This window comes from Hylobates moloch, unplaced genomic scaffold (assembly GCF_009828535.3).
Source record: "Hylobates moloch isolate HMO894 unplaced genomic scaffold, HMol_V3 SCAFFOLD_4, whole genome shotgun sequence".
Lineage (NCBI taxonomy): Eukaryota > Metazoa > Chordata > Mammalia > Primates > Hylobatidae > Hylobates > Hylobates moloch.
The window spans coordinates 127484180-127510615 of record NW_026652279.1 but is presented as its reverse complement, the minus strand read 5'-3'; the positions used below and the strand labels follow the sequence as shown (position 1 = coordinate 127510615).

The 26436-nt window shown below is 34.3% G+C and overlaps 1 protein-coding gene and 2 long non-coding RNA genes across 6 annotated transcripts in view; 2 read left to right on the top strand and 1 right to left on the bottom strand.

Annotated features, from left to right (window-relative positions):
* Positions 1–22202, top strand: part of PCDH9 (protocadherin 9) — a 907898-nt gene extending 885696 nt beyond the window's left edge. For all 4 annotated transcript variants that reach the window (XM_032150999.2, XM_032150997.2, XM_032150998.2 and 1 more), the window contains one exon: positions 21384–22202. In XM_032150999.2, coding sequence (XP_032006890.1) covers positions 21384–21757 — 374 coding nt within the window. In that variant the 3' untranslated portion in view covers positions 21758–22202. The remainder of the gene's footprint in view (positions 1–21383) is intronic.
* Positions 1971–22534, bottom strand: LOC131383320 (uncharacterized). The gene is made up of 4 exons (XR_009213286.1): positions 22391–22534; positions 19246–19254; positions 16663–16670; positions 1971–2342 (listed from the first exon to the last, which is right to left on the bottom strand). It is a non-coding gene; the product is annotated as an uncharacterized LOC131383320 (long non-coding RNA).
* Positions 22535–23789: 1255 nt separating this feature from the next.
* On the top strand, positions 23790–24411 carry LOC116466441 (uncharacterized). The gene is made up of 3 exons (XR_004247549.2): positions 23790–23879; positions 24018–24140; positions 24338–24411. It is a non-coding gene; the product is annotated as an uncharacterized LOC116466441 (long non-coding RNA).
* The last annotated feature ends 2025 nt before the right edge of the window (positions 24412–26436 follow it).

Below are 26436 nucleotides of genomic sequence, written 5' to 3'. Positions count from 1 at the left end.
CTGGCTTACTTAATAAAAGAAAATCAGAAATTTAACCTTGTCAGTTCTAACTGTGGAATAGGCTGACAGAGTTTAACTCTACACAAATGTTATCTCTGCCCTTAAAATTATTTTGGCTTCTGGAAACTTTTTTCCCCCCATCTCATAGGATACAGAAAACTCGTCATAAGTCCCAGAGACATCATGAGTGCCTTTTAACCTTAATTCATGAAACTGGGAAGCAATCTGTTAGAGACCTAAAGACCAGCGTTTATCCTTCTCATCTTAATAGAATAGCTTTCCGAATAACTATTCTCCCTCAGCAAAGACCACAACATCCATCGCTAGAATGAAATGGCAAATATGTTTCAATAAAACGAAAACTAGCTATGGAATTCATTGTAAAAACACACATCAAGTTTGTACTACAGGGACCCCACCTGTTTTGTTGTCCAGAATTTGAGCAGTGTAACAGATTTCTAGTGAAAAATATTGTTATTATCTTATTACTATAATAAATGATATTCTCATGAGTTATAGTGGGTACAATGTTTATAACTTAGTCAAATTTTACATAGAAATATTTTAGATCTAGATTGCGAGATACTGACATCTAGTATCCCACAACTGAAGTGAGAGATGACAGACGCTCTAAGTCTGCATATGTGTCCAATTTTACTTAATTTTAGCATGAGTAAAACTTTAAGGTTCTGATGATCCACATGAAAATATTGGTGACAGAATTCTACAGTGGTAAAACTTGGTGAATTATATTAATCTACATGTTTTGAATATTTCCAGATTATAGATGATGTCTTTCTGTGTTTATAAAATTAGTTGCTCAGCTTGCTTAGGAAACTTAACTTTCTGTTACACTTCCCCTTGCAATTAGCTTTTCTGTGCCACTCTTACACTGCCTATTCTACCTTTTCAAATGTTTTATTACATAGAATGGCCAATGGCTGCACTTTCACTTTAGGCTACATAGTTTTATTTTGTTTTGGTCATGCTCATTGTAATTACCATTATTCATCTAAAATTAATATCCTCTATCAATAACAGGCAGCAGCATGTGGCCTTGTTTTTGGAATTAGAAGCTCTAAATTCATCCTAGGTCGAAGTAACTGGTGACCTTCAGCAAGTCACTTTATCTCTCTAATCCATTTTTCCTAATGGAAATAATGGGGTTAAGGGGAATGCTCTCTAATGTTTCTCTTGGACAGTTCAAAAACACCTGGTTTTGTCTGCAATATTCACCAATAGATCTACCTTTTTTATCTTGTGAAGGGGAGCAGATGGCAGGATAGTGGAGTAGGACTGTTATATAGCAGGAGCCCTAAGGTATTCTCTCAGATGCAAAAGGAAGCTCCAGCCTCATGGGTTTCCCATGGTCTTAAACAGTTTTCTGTCTTGGTCTACAGTGCTCTGCTCACAGCTCATCTGTCTTCCTCTCTGATAGTCCTCCTTTAGAAAAAGTAAAAGAAGTGGAGCTAGAGCAAAATTGTGGCCAGAAAGGAGTTCTTCTCTTACAAAGTGAAGTCACGGCATATATAGGCAATGTACATTTTAGTGATGCAACTTCAACTGTATTTGCTGAGCCAAGAAAGTTAGACAGAAAGGAGAGACAGTTTCAATAGTCCAGATGATGCTGATGGTCATTCCTTCCAAGGATACTAAGCAGATGCCCCTGAGTAAACTGCTGTGGGTGACAAGTGTATGTGTTCCCTCAGAGCTCATGCTTCTTAAAATGTGAGCATCTTGACATTCTGAATGCACTTCAAGGATAGCTTTGACTATACTTGAATTTTGTCTTCATTACTCACTTTAAGACCTACTTAAGATGTGATGCCGCCATAGGTTTAAAAAAAAATTCCAAAGCAAAACAAAACCAATGAAAGGAAACAAAATAAAAATCTGTTTACCATAAAAATCTCCACACTGCCCACAAAATAGACACTTTTAAAGAAATAATGTAAATTACAAGAAAGAAGCCAAAGAAACAGATCTCTTTAATTCCTTAGAAGAAAACCAGTTCTTTGTTTTTTCAGGAACACAATGATTTTTTAAAAATCTTATTAGTTTTGCCATAATTTTTTGCACGCACATATACATATATTTTTATTGCTTATTATTGTCTGTAAACGACTTCCTCTTTCTTCTGCAATTATTCCTTAATAATTCAATTCACCATGTGGAAGTTTCTAGTTTAAGTGCAACTGCAATTCCTGTCTTAAAATGTTATAATAGTTCCTTTCCTAAAGTTAACTTTTGAAATAATGCCAAGTGTTCTTGAAAAATATTTGGGAGGATATGAAGACTCATTTAAAATGATTCTTAGAGGTACATTTCCTTATTCTTCTCTGCTAAAAGAGAACTAGAGACCAAGGATTTTAGGTATCTTGACAAGTCATGTTATATATCATAATTAACATCTGCACTGCTAATCTTGTCAAGAAAGGAAAACACTGAATATATGAGTGCTTGGAAATGCAGTAGTTCTTTTCTTCCTTATTTTAATAGTTCTGTTAAAACTATATTTTTGCTTTTAAAAATGGAAAAATATAACGTATCACAGTTCAGAGTGAAATAATTTTTCTGTTAAGTATGATTAGAAGAATTTTTAAAAAGAGCTGGAGAGCTTTACCACAACATAGTTTTTTTGTAATCCATTTGAACGTGAAATATATAAAGATGTTTTTTATACATCTAGTTTTGTTAGCAAAGCTGAGAGTGAATATATGTGCCTACATAAATGAAATCAAAATGTCCAATAAATACTAATTATAAAATCACTGGATCTACTTCAGAAAATTTCATGTCATTGATTCTTAGAGTATATAATTTCCAATGCCTGTATAGTGTATTTTTCTATCTGAAAAAAACAAGTTCTTGAATTAATAAGGATTCTATCATGCAGTCACCAACAAGGATGCTGTTAAATAAACAGAGGCAATGTGGCCTGTGCCTGATTCTCTAATGATATGAAGGAAGCAGATGGCTTGAGAAAAGATGTGTCAGTGCAAGATGGTAAATCATAAACAGACATATATTGCCAGCTTACCTTAAATCCAGCCTGCTTTCCAGTACCTAAAGATCCCTTAGTGCTCTCACTCAGATTGAACTTAACCGTCTCAGATTTTTGATTGATATCTTTAAACATGTAGGCAGTATAGACAACGTATGAGAAACTGAGCTGTGGCCATATTCGCAATCAATACTGATCGTCCCAACCACAATGATCATAGGTTAATTTACACCTGTCATTGAGATAACCAGAGGGAATGGAATGACTTGGCTTTTCTCCATTCACTTGGTACATTTTGTTAGGGACTTGAGTACTCTGAACCCAGAATGTATTCTCATAGAAAGAAATTTTTAAAAGCAAAAATCTAGTATGTCCTTCAAGAAAACAGCAAACCATAATGTGAAACCAATTTAGCATCAATTTCAAAGAATAATAATAATGATAATAATCACACCCCCCCATGCACCCAAATGTACAATGTATGGCTCTGTCAATGTAATTTATATCATTTTATCCACTTCATAAATTTAATTTTTTTAATATCATTTTATTATTTTTTATATCATTTTATCCACTTCATAAATATAATTTAAATTTAACAAAGTTGATGAGGACGTCACATCACAGGCTTAGAATATTCTAGTCCATTGGCACTGAAGCTAAGTAAAATGGACCCTGGGTTGTCAAGCAAGGGAATAAACGAAGAACAGATGACAAGAAAGAAAGCATCTACTCAATAGTGAGATCCAAAGAAGAAACTTCAAGTAGCCTTGAAAGAGAAAACACTAAAAAGTAACTTTAACTCTTATAGGCAATTAGAAAACACAGGGTTTGCTCATCTTTTGGCATGAGCAATTAGAATTTTTGTTTGTTTGTTTTGTTTTTAAATAAATGCTCTGTATGTTTACAAACATGACCTTCTCATCTATAGTGACCATTTTAATTAAACAAACCAATGAAAACAGGTTTGAATTTCAATGTATTTAACAGACCCTCTTAGGGATTCAAAAGGCTCTGAGATAGGCAGCCAGCCAAACAACACACTTTCAAAGAGCACTAGCTCCTAAGGTAGTAGTGATGACCATTAACCAAAAAATGTAGTTTATATCAGTTCAAATCTGCTGTTGGCATCACACTGATCGTCCATGCTCAATCACCTGGATTCCGTCTTCAAAAATCTCATCTTTATATAAGGAAAATGTAATTCGCTGTTGTGATTTCTAGTTCATATTTTAAAATGAGTTAGTTTATACTCTGCTCACCCCCTGCAAACAAGCATATTTTAAAAAATCATTACATCGTTATTTTATAACAAATAGAGTGATCTAATGGCAGATTAGCATTCAGCTTCTGAGGAAAAACTTGGTTATGTTTCCTGTTTCATGACTTTGGGTTTCTTCAGCTTAATGCCATAGAACTTGAAGAGCAGTTTTTAATCATTTGTATGTATTTACAGTTTGCTTCAGGAGCCCAATAAGCTAAGACAGTGTAGCAAGTCCTGGTATATGTCTTAAGCTCTGCCTGAGGTGTTTGTAGCATATCCAGTTGAAAGGAGAATACATTGTAGTTGCTATAACAGTGATTACCAAGAAGCCATGCTTTTGATTGAGCAAAAAACACTCTGAAAGGAAAAGAAACTTGGTTCAGTAGCCTTGCTTAAAGGGGGAACAAGCAAGCTATATGTGATGATCTTAAAATCATCTATTTAGTCAAATAACACCATTTCATCCTCTATCACCTGTGTCACATTTTAATCACTGAGGCTTGGGAACTATAATTAAGACCCACATAATATAGTTATATTAACTAAAATAATACTACTGTCAACAAGGTAACCCTAAAATAGCTTATTTATGAATAAATATGTAGATACATATAGATATAGATTCTCCCAAGATACATACCCCAAGTAATTCATTAGTTATAACATGGCCATGAAGTATGTTGTTTGTTAGTGTTCCATTTACATTTCATGCTGAAAGGGAGAACATCTGGGAGTGTTTCAGACAGAAAAAAAATACTCTTAGTGATTTATTTTGAACCGAAGCCAATTGTTCTAGACAACAGCTTAACTTTATAAATCTTGCCAAAGGTTCACAGATCTTGAAACCTTTGACTGTCATCTAGATTAAAAACTAAAGGTTCACTGTGCAGTTCACTTTTGTTAGGGAGAAACAGACTGACATCCTAAGCAGTATTGATAATATTTGGCAAGGGCCAGCTGTCTTAAGGCCAAGTCAAAAACATAAAAAAGGAATTACTTATCTTAACATACTTTACAGCATGAAATCAAAAAGACACAGAGACTGCGATTTATAAATTCAGCATAAATTTTACTTCAAATGAATACAAAACTAGATTAGTTATTTTGTAATGTTCCATGCAGCAAAGTGCCCCAGTGTTTGTTAAATATATAAAGTGCATTTCAAAAATTTTTACTAAAATATTAAAGACAACAGAATATTTCATTTTCACTAGCGCACTTTTCATCAACTCACAAGGATACTTTAAGTTTTACAATTTTTATTTTGACTTATTATCTAATAATTGGCTTGCATATTACCTATAGGTAATAGGAAGCATTGTTTCTAAGTTGATTGTGCCCATCAGCATTAGTGGTAGATGATGACAAAGGAATTTGGACTTATGTTTAGACCATTTAGGTCTTCACAGTTTGGATTACAATTGGAAGGTTGTCTTAAAGAACATGTAATGATTTTATACCAGGTGATTCTCAAAATAGCAAAAACAAAAATTTTCCACATTTGCTTTTGACTTTTATATTACAAGTTATTTTGTTTCTTCATTCTCTGGTGTCCTGGATAGATTATTTTGAATCCTCCATAGCTCTTTCTACGTTCTAGGCACATCTCACCCTCCTCTTGCCCCTTCAGGCTTAGGGGTAATGATAGTTTTCTACTTTTTTAGGCCCTTGTCTCCCTTACTAAATCCTTATTAGTTTAATTTCGCCATCCCACATGCCATAAAAGCTCCTTCATTAAACTCTTTTCGATTAATACCTTTGAGTGCCATTTCTTTTATGCCAGCCCACTGAAAGATGCTCAAGCCATGGCACCTCACAGGGAGGAGTCATGCTTTCACATTGTGATTTGATAAATGCCTCAAAGCCTTCTCTACCACAAAGTCAAATTCATCTGCCACTGTGCTTCAAGAACCCCTGTATTTGGATTAAAGCAGCTTTATAAGGCCCTTTGCTATGGTTTGGTTCTGAGTCCCCACCCAAATCTCATCTCAAATTGTAATCCTCACATGTCGAGGAAGGGAAGTGATTGGATCATGGGGCACTTCTCCCCATGCTATTGCCATGATAGTGAGTTTTCAAGAGATTTCATGGTTTCATAAGTGTTTGACATTTCCTCCTACACACACTCTTTCTCTCTCCTGCTGCCTTGTGAAGAAGGTCCTTGACTCCCCTTGCCATCCACCATGATTGTGAATTTCCTGAGGCCTCCCAGCCATGTGGATCTGTGCGTCAATTAAACCTCTTTTCTTTATAAATTACCCAGTCTCGGGTAGTTCTTTGTATCAGTGTGAAAACAGACTAATACACTCTTACTGAAGTGTAGATATCCTTCCAGAGAATAACAGCCTTTTGGTCAATGACACTGTAATATTAATAAGCTTATCAGAGAAGTCACCACCAGTTATTATACCAAGAAGATGGGTAATTTTAATAGGACAGTTTGTAAAATAATAAAGCATATTTAATTGTTAAGGGAAAGCAAATCTAGATGGAAAGCAAATGTGATTAACCATAACTTTTCAGAAGAAATTATTGGAAATAACCCAGATGATGCAAAAAGATAACCCTTCAGAAGACAAGCTCTATTTGTGCACCAAGACTGTTTTCTTCTAGATACAGGACTTCATGGCAATTTCTCCCTCTGCCTCCATTTTGTTCTCTTACATTAACTAAGACATTTTATTCTGAGGGTAATACAGGCTTTCCTAAAATTTTGCATGCAAATTTTATCTTTATCATGAGAGATTTTTAAAGATTATTGAAAAGCATATTGATGTGGCAACAAAATTTTTACATTTCAGAAACATGATAAATGATTCATGCCTTGTATAAAGGTGTGATGACAATGGTTTGTCTGTGATAAATATGGCAACATTGTATCTATTGAATATTTGGGACTGATAGTCAAACTACCAATAAAATAGTAACGAAAGTATAAGAGACACAATTTCCCTTCTTTTGTCAAAAAATAGCAGTTGATGATTGGCAATAACAGAGCAGAAACGATTGCAGAAAAATCTCTGGGAAATGTATATAGATGTTACAAAATTCAAATGCAATATTTATTATTTTAAGAGAGAAATTTACCTTTCAAGAACCCATATTAATGAAGTAATTTCCCTGGATTTGCAAGGTGTGTTCAGAGATAAACATACATTTTAGATTGGAAAACGTAATCCTCCTATGTATCACCCTGAGAGTGCAAAATTTCTCTCTACAAACTCTATTATACAGGCCATTTTCAATAACAGAGTAATGGCATTTTCAATAGTTCCCTTAGGAGATTCTTTCAAAATATAACATTTTATTTCTTCCCATTTTAGAGTAGTTTTTCTTTATGTACAGCTGAATTTAAGCAATGTATTTCACAATGGTATTCTACATGTACACTAAAATGACATATTAGCCTTTTAAAAAGTCACCTTTTCCCCCAAACTTTGTGAAAAGTAATTGCATCCCTTATCATTGTAAGCCAATATAGTTATAAAAAATCTAAACTACTTTTAAGTTTTCAATAAATTTGCTAATCATCTCTTTTTTTTCTTAAATATCCTCCCACTTACTTGAGTATACCCGTATCAAAGGACTAAATTCTGCACTGTTATCTGTATTTCATCAGAGCTCTGTCTCAGAATAATTACTAATAATTATTTTGGCATCTTTAGGCTTTAAGGAAATGTTTTGTTGTGTATCTTGTGAATCTGGATTTCTGAAGACATCTAAAAGCTCTGATGGTTAAAGAAATTATGATTAAATGGATAGGTGGGATACAAGAAACAACCTAATTATATTTTACTTTGGGGAATTCCCAGTTCCTTTAACTCTAAAATAGCTGGGATATAAGTGATCTGAATGCAGCTATTTTGCCTTTGTTAATTTCATTTGAACATTCTAAATATTATTAAAAATATTATGCTATAAATTCTTACCAAAGTTTCTCATGTACAGTTAGAGGTGTTCCTGTTATTCACTATTTTCTTGATGAAAATTATTTGCCACATAATGTTTTACATGCAGTTTCTCTGTTGGCTCACCAATCTGAGGCTCAGCGCTAACTTTTTTCTAAATATATCTAGTAATTATCTGCAATGTGCCAGGCCATAGAAAGAGATGTCGTTTCGTAGCTACATAGATGTATGGAAAAGCAAAGTGTGTGACTTCATGGTGCTTATATTCTAGTGTGAGAGATAACCATTAACAAATAAATATATTGTGAAAGGTAGTGATGAGTGCTATCAAGAAAAACAAAGCTAGCGGGCCAGGCACAGTGGCTGGCACCTGTAATCCCAGCATTTTGGGAGGCAGAGGAGGTTGGATCAGTTGAGATCAGGAGGTCGAGTCCAGTCTGACCAACATGGCGAAACCCCATCTCTACTAAAAATACAAAAATTAGCCAGGCATTGTTGTGCATGCCTGTGATCCCAGCTACTTGGGAGGCAGAGGCAGGAGAATTGCTTGAACCCAGGAGGCGGAGGTTGCAGTGAGCCAAGATCACGCCATTTTACTCCAGCCTGGGCAATGGAGTAAGAATCTGTCCAAAGATAAGAGGATAGAAATTGACTGAGTAGAGGATATCATTATTTTTAAAGGTGGTAAGGAAATGCCTCTATGAAGAATTGACTTTTGAGAGGACACCTACATGAAGTGAAGGAGTGAATCTAAGTCCCAGGAGAAGAATATTCCAGGCATACATAATACCAAATCCACAGACCCTGAGACTACATTAAACTTGTTTAAGGCGCAGCAGGAAATTCAGTGTGGGAGACCAGGGAAGTACAGGGAAAGATGTGAGGTATGAGATTAGAAAGCTCTGCAGGAACCAGATCATGAGAGGCTCTCTAGGCCACGGAAAGGAGTATGGCTTTCACCCAGGTGTGATTGGAAGCAGAGGAGTGAGGCATTCTGCTTTAAATACTGTGTTGGTCTGAATAATAGTCCCCCAAATATATCCATGTCTTAGTCCCCAGAATGTGTGAATATGTTTCCCATACATGACAAAAAGGACCTTAAGGCATGATTAAGTTAAGGATCTCATTTTGAGATGGGAAGATTATCCTGAATGATCCAGGTGGCTCCGTGTAATCAAAGTGGTCCCAGTAAGGATGAAGGAGTCAGAGGAGATGGTGATGTGATGATGGAAGTAGAGGTTAGAATGATGTGTTTTGAAGATAGAGGGAGGAGTCCCATGTCCAGGAACATAGATGACCACAGGAATCTGAATAAAGGAAAGGAAATGAATTCTTTCCTCAGAATTTCTGGAAGGAACCAGCCCTGTCAACACCTTGACTTTAGCCAAGTGAGATTGATTTCAGACTTTTAACCTTTAGAAATGTAGAAAAATAAATGCTGGTTGTTTTAAGCCACTAAGTTTGTGGTAATTTGTCTCCATGGCAACAAGAAACAGACATAAATATGCTAGAGATTGGTGAATAGAATGTTGAAAAAATGGGGAAGAAGCAAGTCCTGTTAAGAAATGAGAGTGGCCGCTGGGCCCAGTAGCTCATGCCTGTAATCCCAGTACTTTGGGAGGCCGAGGAGGGTGGATCACCTGAGGTCGGGAGTTCGAGACCAGCCTGACCAACAAGGAGAAACCCCGTCTCTACTAAAGATACAAAATTAGCTGGACGTGGTGGCACATGCCTCTAATCCCAGCTACTCGGGAAACGGAGGCAGGAGAATCACTTGAACCTGGGGGACAGAGCTTGCAGTGAGCTGAGATTGTGCCACTGCACTCCAGCCTGAGTGGCAGAGCAGAACTCCATCTCAAAAAAAAAAAAAAAAAAAAAGAGTGGCTTGAGCCATTCAGGTTGCAGGGAAGCTGGTAGACGAAAGGACTTGCTACATGCTTGGTTGTGTGATTTGAGTAAAAAACTGATGTAACAAATTATCACAAATATAGAGACTTATAGCAACACAAATTTATTGTCTCAGTGGTCATCCGTTTAGTATCTCATGAATCTAGGTGGGCTTGATGTGCTTAGGGTCTCAGAAGGCTGAAATCAAGGTGTCAGCTGAGCTAGACTGTTATCTGGAAGCTCTGAAGAAGAACTGGCTTCCAGTTTATTGAGATTGTGGCCAGAATCCAGTTGCTTGTGTTTGTAGGACAGAGATACCTGTTGTGCGCAAGCTGCCCAGTGGGGGGCTGCTCTCAACTCTTAAAGGCTGCTCTCACATCATTTTTATTCAGTCCCTTTGTCTTCAAAGCAAGCAATTGCCCATTGAATCCTTCCCGTCCTTGGAATCTGGACTTCCACCTGCCACCAGCTGGAGAAAACACACTGCTTATAAAGGACTCATGTGATTAGATTAGGCCTACCAACAATCTCTTTTGATTAACTAAAACACAACTGACTAGTAATTTTATTGCATCTACAAAATCCTCTTTGCCATATAATTCAACACAATCACTGGTTCAATCTTATCATATTCATAGTCCCAGAGATTAGGGTGAAAATATTGATGGGAGAGGCATTTTAGATTTTTATGTAACACTTGTCAAGGACGACTCCAAATACCTTTTTTCCTGCATTGAGCAATTAGGTAATCAGTGTGCCATATACAAGAATGGTAAATTCAGTGGAATTTTCTAAAAAAAAAAATGCAAGAATTGTGTAGCTTGAAAATGCCAATTAGTAATCCAATAATCCTGATAAGTAGATAGTCAAATATACTGATATGGTCCCTAGGAGAAAGATTAAGGGCTAGAAATATAATTGGGGAATCCACATATTTATGTTGTATAAGACCAAGTGATTACGTGCACTCACATAGGTGAAGTGCAGATAAAGAGCTCTGAGCATTCTAACATTTAGGGATCTGGCAAGGGTGTGGTACCGTCAAAGGAAACTGAATAGGAAGGCGAGTGATGGATTAGGAAAATCTGGAGAATGTGGCTTGGTGGATCTTGGACTTACCCCCACAAACCTACCGATTCAGAATTTGTTGATGAGAACAATTTGTGTGCTTAAAACTCCCCAGTGAACTCTAATACAAGATGAAGCCTGAAAACGTTATTAGTTTAGACCACCGGGAAAGGAGCGAAGGCAGACAGGTAAGTTCTAAATGTCTTGCATTTCAAAGTGTGATTCTTGAACACCATCAGCAGAATCACTTAAGGAACTGTTAGAAATGCAGGAACTCAGGACCCAATCAGATTTACTGAATTAGAATCTGCATTTTAATGATTTTCCTAGGTGACTCATACACATATTAACATTTGAGAGGCACTGAGCTGTGATATATTAATTTAAAGTGATGGTAAGACAGTCCAGGTGTAAATACACACACGTATACCTACAGATCACATGGACCATATCTGATGTTTTATTCCATTTAAAATATAATCTTTCAGACATCTTTTAAAGTATATAAATTATTATGTCTTTAAATCCTTATTAATTTAGCAAAGTATTTTCCCCCATTTATCCAATGCTGAAAATCACGTGGGGCAAGTCTCTGTCACCTCTGATGATTGTGAGAAGCAGAAACTCTAACCCAGAGACTAGGAGAGAAACAAGGCTGAAGTTACATTATTAGTGTCCTGGGTAAAAATTGTCAGAGAGCACAGCCATGAAAATGAATGTCATCAGTTTTTCCTGCTTTCATCTGATTAAATATCCCTGGAATAGGAAACAGCGGAGTTGTATAAAGGCAAATTGCTTCATAACATTGTGTACCACTATTGTGTATTACCTGTATTCAGGCCCACAATTGCAACATTTTTAAAGGGGACAAAATATCATGTAAGTGGCTGATTTTTCACTTGGACTTCAGCCTGAAAATTAATCTCTAAAATATTACTTCACTGCTTAACACCTTAGATCTGCACTTTAAAATGTGTTTCACATCAAATTAGATTTACCAAGTTTGTCTGAGAAACAATGCAAATTGCAAGAAATGGAGAGTAAACTCAGGAGATAGCAGTATATGAATGAATTTTTGAAACAAAAAACATGAAATACTAATACAAGAAATGATGAACTATAGAAGAAAGTAAATATGATCTGCAATAAGGTAAATACAATGTTTCACATCAAGCAGTTTGGTTAAAAATTGAAAGTTAGTTTGAATAATGAAGGTCTGTCTCTTCGGACTATTGTCATTCAATGGATTGCAATGTAAAATACTAATAGAGAACACTTAAAATTATCAGAGAAACTTTTCTTTACAGCAATTAGCTTTAGCAGATGAGAAAAAGGCAGCTTATTTTCATGCCCTGCAGAAGAAGGCTGAAGATGTACAAGAAAGTGCTCTTCATTCTCTGTGAGCCATAAAGTCTGTTCAAATAGCAATATCCTCTCTGGCAGTGAATCCGCTGCTTGGCGTGGCCATGTGTTATTGTATTTGGACTGTCTCCATCTGCAAATGTTGACTTTTCATCTGTGACCAAGGAAGAAATCTGTATGAGAAATGTGTAAAACATTTAATCCTTGTTTACTTGTTAACCAGAGGTTTTGTCCAATCCTCGTGGTGTGGATTCATGTGCATTTGTTTCTCAAGGTTACTGTAGATGCATTCACAAATGCAGATCTAAAACTCTGTTAGAACCACTAGATTTTTATTTACATTTAAAAATGTAGTTATTCAAAATATAATTTCACACTCAAAAATCTAAATGAGACCTCAGTACTAGAGTATTTTTTTTTTTTTTTTTTTTTTGAGACAGGGTCTCGCTCTATCTCTCAGGCTAGAGTGCAGTGGTGCGATCACTGCTCATTGCAGCCTCAATCTCCCAGCTCAAGCAATCCTTCCACCTTAGTTCCCCTGAGTAGCTGGCACCACAGGCGCATGCCACCATGCCTGGCTAATATTTGTATTTTTTGTAGAGCCGATGTTTCACCGTGTTGTCCATGCTTTTCTCGAAGTGCTGGGATTACAGGCATGAGCCACCATGCCTAGCCTAATCTATCTGAACAATAGATTTATCATTTCTTTGCTCTCTCTTAGGCTTTTCTTTACTGAAATGAAGTAGCATTGGAAAGTTTGATTATCGCGTTGTATCAGTGACAAACCACAATGATATTTAATTAAGTAATAAAAGAATGTATAGAGGGCATGCATCAAAATCTAGCCTTTTTATCCTCTCAATTTATAGGTAAGAGACTGGGAGCTAGGGAGTCTAAGCTTACTTTCTCAAAGTCCATACCAATTCATCATTCTACTAGGGCTAAAATCTATTTATTTGTTTGCCTATCTACAATGATCTTGTGTCTTGAGATTTTCCTATTGATTCTGATATATATATATTGTATATATTCTATACAATAGTCTTTTGAATCCAACATGAGCTAAATCAGAAATTATTGAATAAATGAATGGAAAGTACGCACAAATTTGTCACATTTACCTTTGGATTTGGACTGTCCGCATAACTATTCTATGTGATTTCATATAAAATCTGAATACAATGGCAATGAGATTCACACCCTCTGGCTGTTTTCGTATATAATAAGAGCAGAGTAATAACTAAACAACTATTTATTATTGTGTGACATTCATTTAATAGTAATGCAGTCTCCAAAGGGCACGAGGGCAATGCTGAACTATTTCCTAGTTTTCATGCCAACTTTCATATTTGAAATTAATTTTACCATGTTTAGATTTGAGGCAAATTAATGGATTTTATTTTTAATAGTAACCGTTCAATAAGTATAGAACATAGGGTAGAATAGTGGATATTAGGGTGTCTATTAAGTAAATTTGCCTCTGACATTTCTTTCAGGTCCCTCCAGATTTACATAAACCTATAGTTTTAGCTTTCCATTCAAGGTAATCCACAAAAAAGTTATGCTGGTACACACTGTCTCAAAAAAAAAAAAAAATAAGTAACACACACACACACACAGAAATAAATTGAAGGATAAAATGAGCTAGTAAAAATACTAAATTTTGTTGTGCTAGTATTCTGGAGACACTAAAATTAACTTCAAATGAATGAATGAGAATATTTGTTTCCCTGAAATTTTATTATAGAAAGACTGGTTAAGGCAAGGAACAAGTATGAAGATTAAGATTTTGCTGAGCATATTAATAGCTGTAAGTGCAAAGCAAAATTACAGAGTAAAAGTTTACATAAAAAGGAAATTTCTTTAAAACATCATTATATCTAAATGTCAGGGAAACTGCTTTAGCAAATCCAAATCAGTGGAATGCATCTTTCATTTTAAAGTGTTTGGGGGTGCACAAATCTTTGCGTAATAGACACTCATGATAGCCTAAAGTCTTGGAGAAATACAGCGAAATTGGAACTTAGGAACAAACGTTTTGCATAAAAATAGTGATATATATTGTTACTACAAAAATAATATTATAACGTGACAGTCAGATGTGTATTGCATCCAAGAGGAATTTGCCTATAATAAAAATTGAACAAAATGAAAAATGGAGTGAGATATGATGAAGTTGATCCTAAATCATATGAAAATGACTTATTTATTTTACAAATCAATGTGGCAGTCTGTTTAAACTTATTTTACCTAACAGTAAAAATTCTAAGAAAAATGTATTCATAGAAAAGATCAAAATTTCATACAGTGTGAAAACTAACAAGAAATGTAAAAAGTCCTATAGCTTTTTTAAGGAAATGCCAGTTTCTAGCTTTGGTATTAAAGGGTTTCAAATAATGAGATTGAAAGGTAGGTGGTCAACAGGCCAGAAGCTATTTCTTAATTACAGCAGTGAATTAATCAATGAAGTAACAGTTCTGCTTCTGGTTATAGTAAAATGATATCAAGAACCACCCAAGTATCCTACTACTTAAGTATAAGTGGAGTTCCATTAACTTGGACTGTTTTACATTTTAAACTTACATCTTTTAAAGTTAGTAATTCAGGCACCTTTCTGAGAACTGCTAATGCCTAAAACTTTGAAAAATATTTTATCTGGTTTTTAACAAGAAGATAGTTGTGTGAAGATGAACTTTGAGACCTGACATAAATATTAACTGAAACAACTTTCCAGAAGCTTTTCATTATGTGCTTTTGTTTTTGCTTTCAAAATTTAAAGGCAGAGACAGATGGCTTGCACAGTGTTATTTGCACTTGCGATTTCATACATACCAAAACCAAGGATAACCACACTCAGACATTGAAGATTGTGCAAAGCAACAAAGAATTTGAGTTAAAAAAAATCAATAAATGTTTCAGTGTTTAAAAAATTTATGATAGATGATTTTAATTATTTTAAAGAAAGGAAATAAACTGGTGTAATGATAAAATTATAAAAAGTATTTATAAGTGGTTTGGAATCCTGATCAGGATTCTTCACATATATTTTATGATGTAGCACAAATAGTACATTATAAAATTTATGAAAAAAATAGAAAAACAGAAAAAAAACACACATGCACATGATTACATGTGCACGAACACACCACACTCACACACAAACAAAATCTCAAAACATAAGAATCCAGTACAACGATACATATGATGCATGTTAGGTTTCAATAAATATTTGAGAGACTGTATGAATGAAAAACAAATATTATTCATCAATTAATACAATTACTTATAGTAATAATAAAAATATATCAAAGAAAAAAGATTATAGTTTAGTGCATATAATTTTTGCAGTATTAGCAAACATCTGAGATTTAAAACCCTATATATTGATGGAGAATTATAGATTACATTCAATCATATTTTGAAAAATTTCAATATTTAATAGCATTTTTAGAACAATGTTTTTCTCCTTTTTAAAAGCATAAAAAACTCAATCAGTGGTTCTAAAAATGAGAAAAATGAGTTAGAAATAAGTCAGTTATTAGCATATATCAGATTATAAACATGTATAGGGCAGGGACTGACTTAGGAGACCAGTCGAATGAATGTATCACCTTTAATAATTCATCATGGAATTTTGAAAAAATATATACTTTTTCTTTTTACCAATTTATGACACTGACTTTAAGGAAGAAAACACGGAAGCATTCTTATTTTCCCATGATAAAACTCACTGGGCTTTTGTTTTTTGTTTTGTTTTGTTTTCTCCTTAATATCACAGCAATTACTGGAAATTACATCGAGGCCCAAAGAAACAAATTAAACTTTTCCCTATTTAATGTCATGTCCCAAAATAAAAACTTACCAAAGCATAAAGTAAGTACCCCATAAATACAGATACCTACCATGTAACTACAAAAATTAAAAATAAAAACTTTTAAAGTATAAAGCAAATTATATTTTCCAACAATACAGCTCATACTATAATGATACACAGCAGATAAGCAGATTATTGATGGATTGATGTATATAGGTTTTGTTTTTGTTTTTGTTTTTTGCTGTCTTGGCTCAGTTTTGAGTCCCAGTCTAGAGACTGGTAAGTTTCCCCTTCTTGAGCAGCTAAATCCATATTCCTCTAGTTCTCTTCTAGTGATCTCACACTTCTGGGTCACTAAGCAACCTGCCTAAGCAAATGCTTTGATACTAGATAATATGACATTGCTGTTTTGACCTGGTTCTTGAGAAATTATTCAAATTAGCCAATCCTCAGAGAGCCCTAAAACCCTAGCTAACCCTACTCAGTTTTTCATACATAAACTGTTCCCTAGAGCTCCAGCTTGCTGTTACCTTGTTCCCAGATTCAGTCCCTTGTATGGCTCTGCCTGAAAGGCTTCTCCCATTTAGAGCGCTGACAAAAAAATTCTGCCTTTCTAGAGTGCCATTGTGTGTGGCTGACCTGAGGATGGATCTTTAAAATTTATACAGCAACCAGTTATCTGAAAGACTTACTTACGAATCTACAAAACTTCTATAAATTTATTTATAGATTTTATCAAAATCCTTCAAGTTTACTTACGGGAATGAATCATGGGAAGTACAATGCACGAAGAACAATTAATATTATTTAATGAAGACAAACTCATGTTTTGCAAGTTAAAGATTTTGTACAGTACATAAAAATTTTAACTGTAAATGTCTTAATGCCAATTATGTAAAAAAAAAGTTTAAAGAAATTAAAGAAGAAATGATGTACCTTGGCACAAAGTCTATCTGATAAGCTATAAAGAGAAAAACGTTCCTAAAACAGTTAACGGCCCCCAGCTCGTTTTAATGACACCTTTAACTTCCCTCTCAGCTCACTGCTCTTAAGGCAATTATGTGTTTCCCAGAATAGCTCCCAGCTTCATGAGGATAGTGTTGACATCTGTTTTGTTCAAGGCTGTAGTTCTGGTGCCTATCACAGTGCCAGCACATAGTACATTCTCAGTAAATGTTTGTGGAATAAATAAATGTTGTTGATTGTAAATATTTTTTAAAAGGATAAATTATATTTGTTAAAATGTGTCACACAATGCTGAAAACCTAAGGTATACATATTCTAAACACGCACACAACACATTCTCAATCTTTGAGTGATATGTCTTAAATTAATAAGATGGTTGGGTGTGTTGCATAAGGCTAATTTTAAAATAGGCTTGCACATCCTCTCTTTTTTGATGAGCTCAATAAAAGCCTGATGTAATGACATTTCTGAGGTAGCTGGTAATTTTTTTTTCCCTTTGGAGATTTTGACAATAAAAACTTATTAATGATGCTGGAAATGTAAAGATTAAAAGTTTGCTTGTAGGCTTCAAGATATGTTACATATCAAATTGGTGATTAACTCCATTGATGTTTAGAAAGGAGTAAATATATTTAACAGAGAAGTTAAATTATTCATTTATAAACTGTCACCAAGTATTGCTAGGCAAAGGAATTTGCTGTTGAGGAAGCATTTGGTGTAAGATTTGTGAAATCAGCATCTTCTATTATAATTACTTTAGGTCTGCCTTTAAGCAGGAGATATCTTTGATAATCCTCAGAACATTTTCAACCTCATAAAAGTTTAATTAACAATTAACATTGTTCGTAGATCACCACTATTGTTTAGCACTATGAGGAATCAGAAAACCAACGTGCCATTTTTTTTCCATCAATTTTCAATCTAGTTGGGAGGAAATTAAAATTAAAACTTGCAAATATACAGAACCCCCTCCAAAAAACAAAAAATAGAATTAAGCTAAGAGTTGAGGGAGCTCAGTTAGGAAATTTGTTATTCTTCAATAAAGAAAGCTCTGTGGAAATCAAGGTGCATATGAAGCATGAATTGGTAGAGTTATGGAAGCTTGCTTTTGGTGTATGGGACATAAGCTGACCCTTGAAGAGGTCAGTAATTAAATGAAAACAGGCCCAGCAAAAAACATCTTCTAAGCCTGTGATCCTAATGCAGGGAGCATGGATTGGTTTAAGCAAAATGTGTTAGCTTTGTGAATGCAGAGTCACTGAGTACACTTAAGGGAGACTAAAAGTGAGAAATTAGTTTTAACTTTTAAAATGTGGCCAGATTGTAGAGGGCAAAGAAAGGCTCATAGAGAAGTTTAAATTAAATATCCAAAAAAGTAAGTAATCATTGGAGGTATGTGAGAGGAAAAGTTTTAAGTAATGAATATGTGTTTAAACAAAACAAAACTGTTTGCTTTTGAGGGGATGGGAATTTGGTTCAGATGGGAAGTAATTTTAAGGATATTCTAAAAGGAAGACTTTTAGATATAAAAAAAACTCTAAACTTTAAGTTTATATGAAATAGTGAATTTCAGCTCCTTTTTTCACATCTAGTATCTGTTCTGTTTTTAAACAATTTTTTTTATATCAATAGCTTTTGGGGCACAAGTGGTTTTTGGTTACATGGATGATTGTATAGTGGTGAGGTCTGAGATTTTAGGGCACCCATCACCCAAGTAGTATACATCGTACCCAGGAAAACTACATTCAGTATCTATTTTGATGTTGCCTGCGGTTTGCTGTCTCTGGTCTTTGCCATCAACTGTTGCCTGTCGCAGTGGGAATTTTTTTTTTTCACATGCAAGAAATAATTAGAATATTATTAAGGCAAATAGAGAGCTCACAATTATTGGACATTTAAAAATATTAGTTGTGCTAACTTGGGTTTTAGCAAAGACCTACATTCCAATTATTGAGCTATTTAAATTGATGACTAAGCAAACCTGCAGGCATGCTTTCTTTTCTTTTTTCTGCATTTTTTTTTCTGATGACTCTCTGCTTTTGAAAATGCTTTATGCCTCAGGCATTCTTGCCTATCCACTTAACTTCATTCGTAAAATCAATTCCTAATTTCCAAGCTATCATTTATCTATCACGTGGCTGTTTAATCAAGGGGGGTAAGACAACAGCAACAAAGAAACCCAATTTATTTCTTAACCATTTGGCTTATGTTTTTTTTTAGTAAAGGGCTGATTTCTATTTTAAACAGTCAGAAAATAGTTTACTTTTGAAATCCTGGTTAAAATGTATGTTCTAGATTGCCTGCTGGTGAAAAAAAGTAGAAGATAAATTCTATGATCACTTTCTTTCCCCTGAATGTTAGACTCCATGTGATTCAATTTGCAATTTAGCTTCAGTTTTATACCTTAGAAATTTAGAAAATAGTTAAGCTCAGAGGAACCAAACACTGTCTGGATGCAAATGGCTTCTCCTTTACTTGGATTTCAGAATGTTTGCAGCTGACCAGGTGTGTTGTTAGATACAATAATTATTCTCTAAAACGAGTATTTAACTTTTCAAAAATGTGGCAAAATATTTTCATACAAAAATAACGTGTTTATTTAGAAAAAAACAATATTTTATATAATCATTTACAGTATTTTTAATGATGCTATGTTTCAAGTGGTAATTTTGCTTTTTAACTTAGTGGAGTTGTATTGTTTGCATATTCTTTAATATTGCACATATAAATTGTTCTACTTTTTATAATTTATCATATATATGAGTTTTTTCTGGGATTTCTTAGAATATAAATTATTAATAATCTGTATGCCTTTATCAAGTCTTTAACAAAGACTTATAAAATGATACATCATGGTTATATCTGTTTACCCATATCTGTCTTTTTATCTATCTATCTATGTCTTTGGATCTAAATAACTAAATAAAGGATTAAGAAGGAAAATATTAATAGATCAATCTTACCTCCCTAACAAATTTGATTCCTTTTGTGTTAATCTTTTTTTTTCTTTTTAGTTTACATGGTTTCTTTTTTTAATTTATTTTATTTATTTTTATTTATTTATTTTTTATTATTATTACTATGCTTTAAGTTTTAGGGTACATGTGCACAATGTGCAGGTTTGTTACATATGTATCCATGTGCCATGTTGGTGTGCTGCACCCATTAACTCGTCATCTAGCATTAGGTATATCTCTTAATGCTGTCCCTCCCCCCTCCCCCCACCCCACAACAGTCCCCGGAGCATGATGTTCCCGTTCCTGTGTCCATGTGTTCTCATTGTTCAATTCCCACCTATGAGTGAGAACATGCAGTGTTTGGTTTTTTGTCCTGCAATAGTTTACTGAGAATGATGGTTTCCAGTTTCATCCATGTCCCTACAAAGGACATGAACTCATCATTTTTTATGGCTGCATAGTATTCCATGGTGTATATGTGCCACATTTTCTTAATCCAGTCTATCGTTGTTGGACATTTGGGTTGGTTCCAAGTCTTTGCTATTGTGAATAGTGCCACAATAAACATACGTGTGCATGTGTCTTTATAGCAGCATGATTTATAGTACTTTGGGTATATACCCAGTAATGGGATGGCTGGGTCAAATGGTATTTCTAGTTCTAGATCCCTGAGGAATTGCCACACTGACTTCCACAATGGTTGAACTAGTTTACAGACCCACCAACAGTGTAAAAGTGTTCCTATTTCTCCACATCCCCTCCAGCACCTGTTGTTTCCTGACTTTTTAATGATCTCCATTCTAACTGGTGTGAGATACCATTCAGGACATAGGCATGGGCAAGGACTTCATGTCTAAAACACCAAAAGCAATGGCAACAAAAGCCAAAATTGACAAATGGGATCTAATTAAACTAAAGAGCTTCTGCACAGCAAAAGAAACTACCATCAGAGTGAACAGGCAACCTACAAAATGGGAGAAAATTTTGTGTTAATCTTTAGAAGATGGAGAAATATATCTTTGAGTTGCTTGACTTGATACACTTTTATGAAAAAATAAGATCACTAATAACATACTTTTTCTCTAAGGAGACAATTTTCATCGAAACTTTTAACCACTTTCTTTTCTTATTTTCTCTGTCTTGTCTTCTGCAGACGGGCCTTTGGGTCCACGGGGATTAGCTGAAGCTACAGAGATGTGCACTCAAGAGTGCTTAGTTTTGGGTCACTCTGATAATTGCTGGATGCCTCCTGGCTTGGGTCCATATCAACACCCTAAATCTCCTCTCTCAACCTTTGCACCCCAGAAAGAATGGGTGAAGAAGGACAAGCTTGTGAATGGGCACACCCTGACCAGAGCCTGGAAAGAAGACAGCAACAGGAACCAGTTCAATGACCGTAAGCAGTATGGCTCCAACGAAGGCCATTTCAACAATGGCAGCCACATGACAGACATTCCTCTGGCAAATCTGAAGTCTTATAAGCAAGCAGGAGGTGCTATTGAGAGTCCTAAGGAGCACCAACTCTAAGAAAAGGCTATATGGGACCTAATAACTTTAATCTAAATAGACATGCTAATACCGTGTGTGTCAGAGCTTTATGTATTCAATAGATCTCAACAACTATGCCCCTTCTAGCAGGGATACCTATAACTTTGTGTTAGCACTATGGAGAATACAATGTTTTGCAACATATGAGAGAAGATAGTTCTAGCCATGCAATTTTGTTTACTAGAATTGATTAAACTCTCCAGAGATCTCTCCATTGTGCAATTTTTTTTATTATTGCATTTTATTTTGACCCTGGACTGCTGCTATGAACAATAGAATATGCATTTGGAAAGTAAGAAAGTTTCATGGATTAGAGTGACTGAAAAACATATCCAGTTAGAAATTGTGCTCTTTTTTTTTTTTTTTGTCATTGATTTGTGCTGGGACTGCTATACTTGACATTATACTGCAAACAAAACTTAAAGAGATAAGCATTAAACCTATCGTGCTGTTAACAACGTTAGTGGACACTTGTAAGTCAATCAGTGTTAAAGTATTTGTAAATAGAAGCAAGCTATTATTAACAACTTTTGTGTACTTATAATGTTCACCTAAAAATGTTGTAGCATAATTCTGTGTTTTATGGTTGCCTCTGTCCTTCTTTTTATTTACCTCTTTGTTGCTATTTTTGTTGTTTCTTTTAGTGAGGTGTTTCTGCTTTAGTAGTCTGTCTTGACACACATTGTTCAAACAATCTCAGACACTTGTGTTTAAAAAAGGTTCTGAAATCTTGCTTCTTGTATGATAGCTTATGATGCTGGAATTCTGTAAACAATAAAGATGAAAGAAAAGATGAAAACTTTATACAAAAAAGGACTTCTGCAAAAGCTTGGAAATTCAGAACCTATTTTTTATACTCTTATTTTCGAAGTAGGTAAAAGCAAAATCACTTAATTAGTACCATTAAGTGAGAGAGTAATGGAAAAGTGTTATCCATCAAAAGTGATATAATATCCTGTACTTGTCACTCATGTAAAACTAATGTATCAAAATTAGCATATATGGAAGAAAAATCACTATTCAAAAATAGTTTCAATTGGGCAAATGTGTGTCTACAACTTTGTTGAAATGGCAGAGTTTGTGTTGATCCTCATATACAATAATGTTGTTGTAACACAAGTGTTATTAGACCATAGCCACAAAATATTTAATGTGTTGTGCCTTCATGATGTAACAGAACATTCTCCAGGTAGGGTAGTTGGGGGAAATAAAGGGATAAATCTCTAATTATTGCTGTTTAACTGTTTGTTATCATAGTTGGTCAATGCCTGGCAGGTACCAGCATATTGTCACTTAGGTCAAACCAACAAAGTGACAACTAATGTTAATAAGATCTCAGTTGCACGTGCAAACAAATCCAAATTCAAACATTCTTAGGAGGTTTTTGTTAAGGCATGACAGATGATTTAAACAAATAAATAGCATGCAACAAAATGTCTTTATTGAAAGAAGTGGAAGTTATCTTAATGCCACGGTTCACCATCAATTTAAAAGTAAAAAAAACAAAAAAAAAATCCAAAAAATTTAAAAAAAAAAGGTTTGCTAATCTGATAGTTAATTTGTTCTTACCAAAAAATAAAATTACTTTGTAAATAGCAGTTCACATTTTTCCACAGTATAATGGAAAATAATGGGTAGGGGTGCATTGCTTATTGAAGTACATTTTTGTCGGTTTGTGAGGGGTGTTTGATGACTTTGACAGAATAAATATCTAAACAATTATCCTTGTTACTGCTTTGCCAGTTCTACGTTATTTACAATTATTCAGCTCTTGCAATAAATGTTCTTAATTCCTGATTGTAGTGTGTTAATTCTTAGTCAACATCTAAATTGGTTATTTATACTTCTAATTGTTGGGTACATATATGTTGACAAAATTTAACATTTATTTAGAAATTAAGGGAGATTCATTGGGGTTTAATACCTATCCTTTGAAAATGTGAGTACCAAGATAAGTGTTCAATTACCCTAATGGTCTTCAAAATTATTTTTTAGGGAAATTCAAGGAGAAAGTTCATTGACTTTCTGGTCAAGATTCATGCAAGTTTCATCAAAGTGAAATCCCAAGTCAGAAACTGTGCTGGTAGCACTAGTTAGTAAGGTTGGTTTTTATTCTTTGTCTCTTTAATAAGATTTCATGGAACAAACTTTCACTTATGTAATCATTGGCCAAGGCAGAAGATCATTCTGGGATTATGGCCTTAAACCCAGAGTCAAACTTCATCTGTATTTCTTTCAGTTTAGGAAAATAGGCACAGAAAGCTATCAAGGATAAGAAGACACACTCAAACATATGCCATGTGTGTATGCTCACCCTAGAGCAACTTCATTAATGTTCACTCATGCTGGAGTTTTGGACGAGGTAAGTAAGCCTGACTCCTCAAGCCCTAGAGCTTTTTGAAGGATTGTGAAATAGGATTTGGGAGTCAGAGGCATATTGTTAAAGTTATTTGCCTGGACCATTGTCCGGATATGACATCCTAACCATTCATTCCTAATAAGCTAGACCTATCCTCTAGTCTGAGGTACACTGTAGCACCACTCTCTTTTCCCTCACAGTGGTAGAGACTGCCCCAAGATACAGACAGGGAATGGATCCTGAAAAGAAGACATTCTGAAAAACAGAAATTAAAATCTATGCCTGCACAGTTCCTTTCTCTATTTTTTACCAACCAGGTAAGTCATTCACCTCTGCCTTGAAGAGTAAAGAGAGAGAAACTAATCTCATATTCTCTCCATGAATAAACTGGAAGTTTGAAAAAGGCACTCACCTTTCCCATTCCTACCACATTTCTTCTAATAAATACAACAATATCTAGTCTTATGAAGACATTTGGTTATATGCTCTGTGAAATTTTAAGAGTAATAACATCACAAACCAAACTGAAGAATTTACCCATCAAGTAAATAAAACAGTACATTTGCAATGACTATTCCTTAAGTATCATCTATATTGCTTTATGGCATTGGACATAAGAGTCGCCATTTACCAGGAAACAAAAGTTATTTATGTTACCTAAGAGAGCATACCTATATGAAATGTATAAAATGATGATTGTTACAGCAATTATCAAATATTATGATGCTATACATTAACAATTTTTGGATGCACATACAGAACTTAACTTTATAAACCTGAATATGACCTATTTGAATGAGCATTTCTACACATACTCTAACATAAATATGTATTTAAATAATGGGTATTCATTAACAGACAATTGAGTAGTCATTTTGCTGCACTGATGCTGTTCAGCGAATCTCATTCAGAATCCCATCATTCCCATTCCGTGGCTAAAGCTACAAATGCAGCTGAGGCCCAGAGTTGTTCCAGTATTTATTAAACTGTTGGATAGAGGCCAGAGATGGTTAATTATTATTAATGAGGAGTTTTGGCAGTGAGGGATGAAAGGGATGCCTTGTCAATTTCAATTTTAATGTAGATGCCAGGGTGTTACTTTGCATGAGGGCAAATCAACCTATGAAAAGGAGGAGTGGTGTTGTGAGTCTAAAAATGCTTCATTGTTCTGCTTTGTTTTAAATAGAGCTGATCTTCCCTCCCTAAAGGAAGCTCCTTTATTTGTTCTTTTGAGAGAGAGTGCTTAAAAATTCTTCCAGTGCTCTTAAAGGCACAGTGATCACATAATAAATTCTCTATACACTTTTCTTATGCTTTCACAGCTACCAATCTAAATTTTAGTAGATAACAGCCAGATCTTGCACTGTTCAAAAAATGTAAAATTCGTATCTTAATATTATAGTATTTTATAAGGTATAATATACACCTGTAAAGCATGGTTATCAAAATAATATCTTATTCATATTTTAGTTCACTGGAAGTATAAATTAATGTTTATTCCAAAGGTACCAATTTTCTGTTATACCACTATCTATATTTCAACATAAAATAAGGAGTATAATTTCTACCTCTACATATGCATTTTTTATTTCTTAGAATTCTTAAATGGTGCACCATATTGAAATGAGTTCTGTCCATATTTTTGTTACCTTAACCTATTGCATTGTTCTTGAAGCTTTATAGTAAAAAATCTATTATTTTTAAATAAAAAGCCTTCCATTTTTATTCTTATTTTTTATTTTTACCTTATGGCTGTGTTCCTAACAGCATTTGTACAACACAATTATTTTTGGACTCATTCAATGCCATCTACTTAAGGTTCACATATTTGCAAATATATTGAATTACAGTGAATTTTCAAATAATATTACAATCCCATTTAAATTATTAAATTCAAACACTGTTTTTATGAACCTTTGTGGTTCTTCTGTTTTAATCAGTTTTTTTTCCACCTGCAATTTCATCATTAGTTTTGTTTTCATTGACATAAGTCTGAAAAATAATAGCCAACAACAGTAGTAAAAATTTTTACCCTGAAACCCTAACACAATCAAGGTTTTCTACAACGTACTATTGTGTGATTGTAAGTAAAATTACAATATTTTTATATTTAATGAGATTACATATACTTTCTTTTAATTGAATATTCTCATAACCAATTGTGACAAATTATTTTATATGTGATGTACATTTGGTTTATTACAGGAAAAAAGTCATAAAATGATTTTGCATACCCTTAAATTCATTCACCATTAAATTTATACACACACAATCATACTTCAATGTGAAAATAACTGAA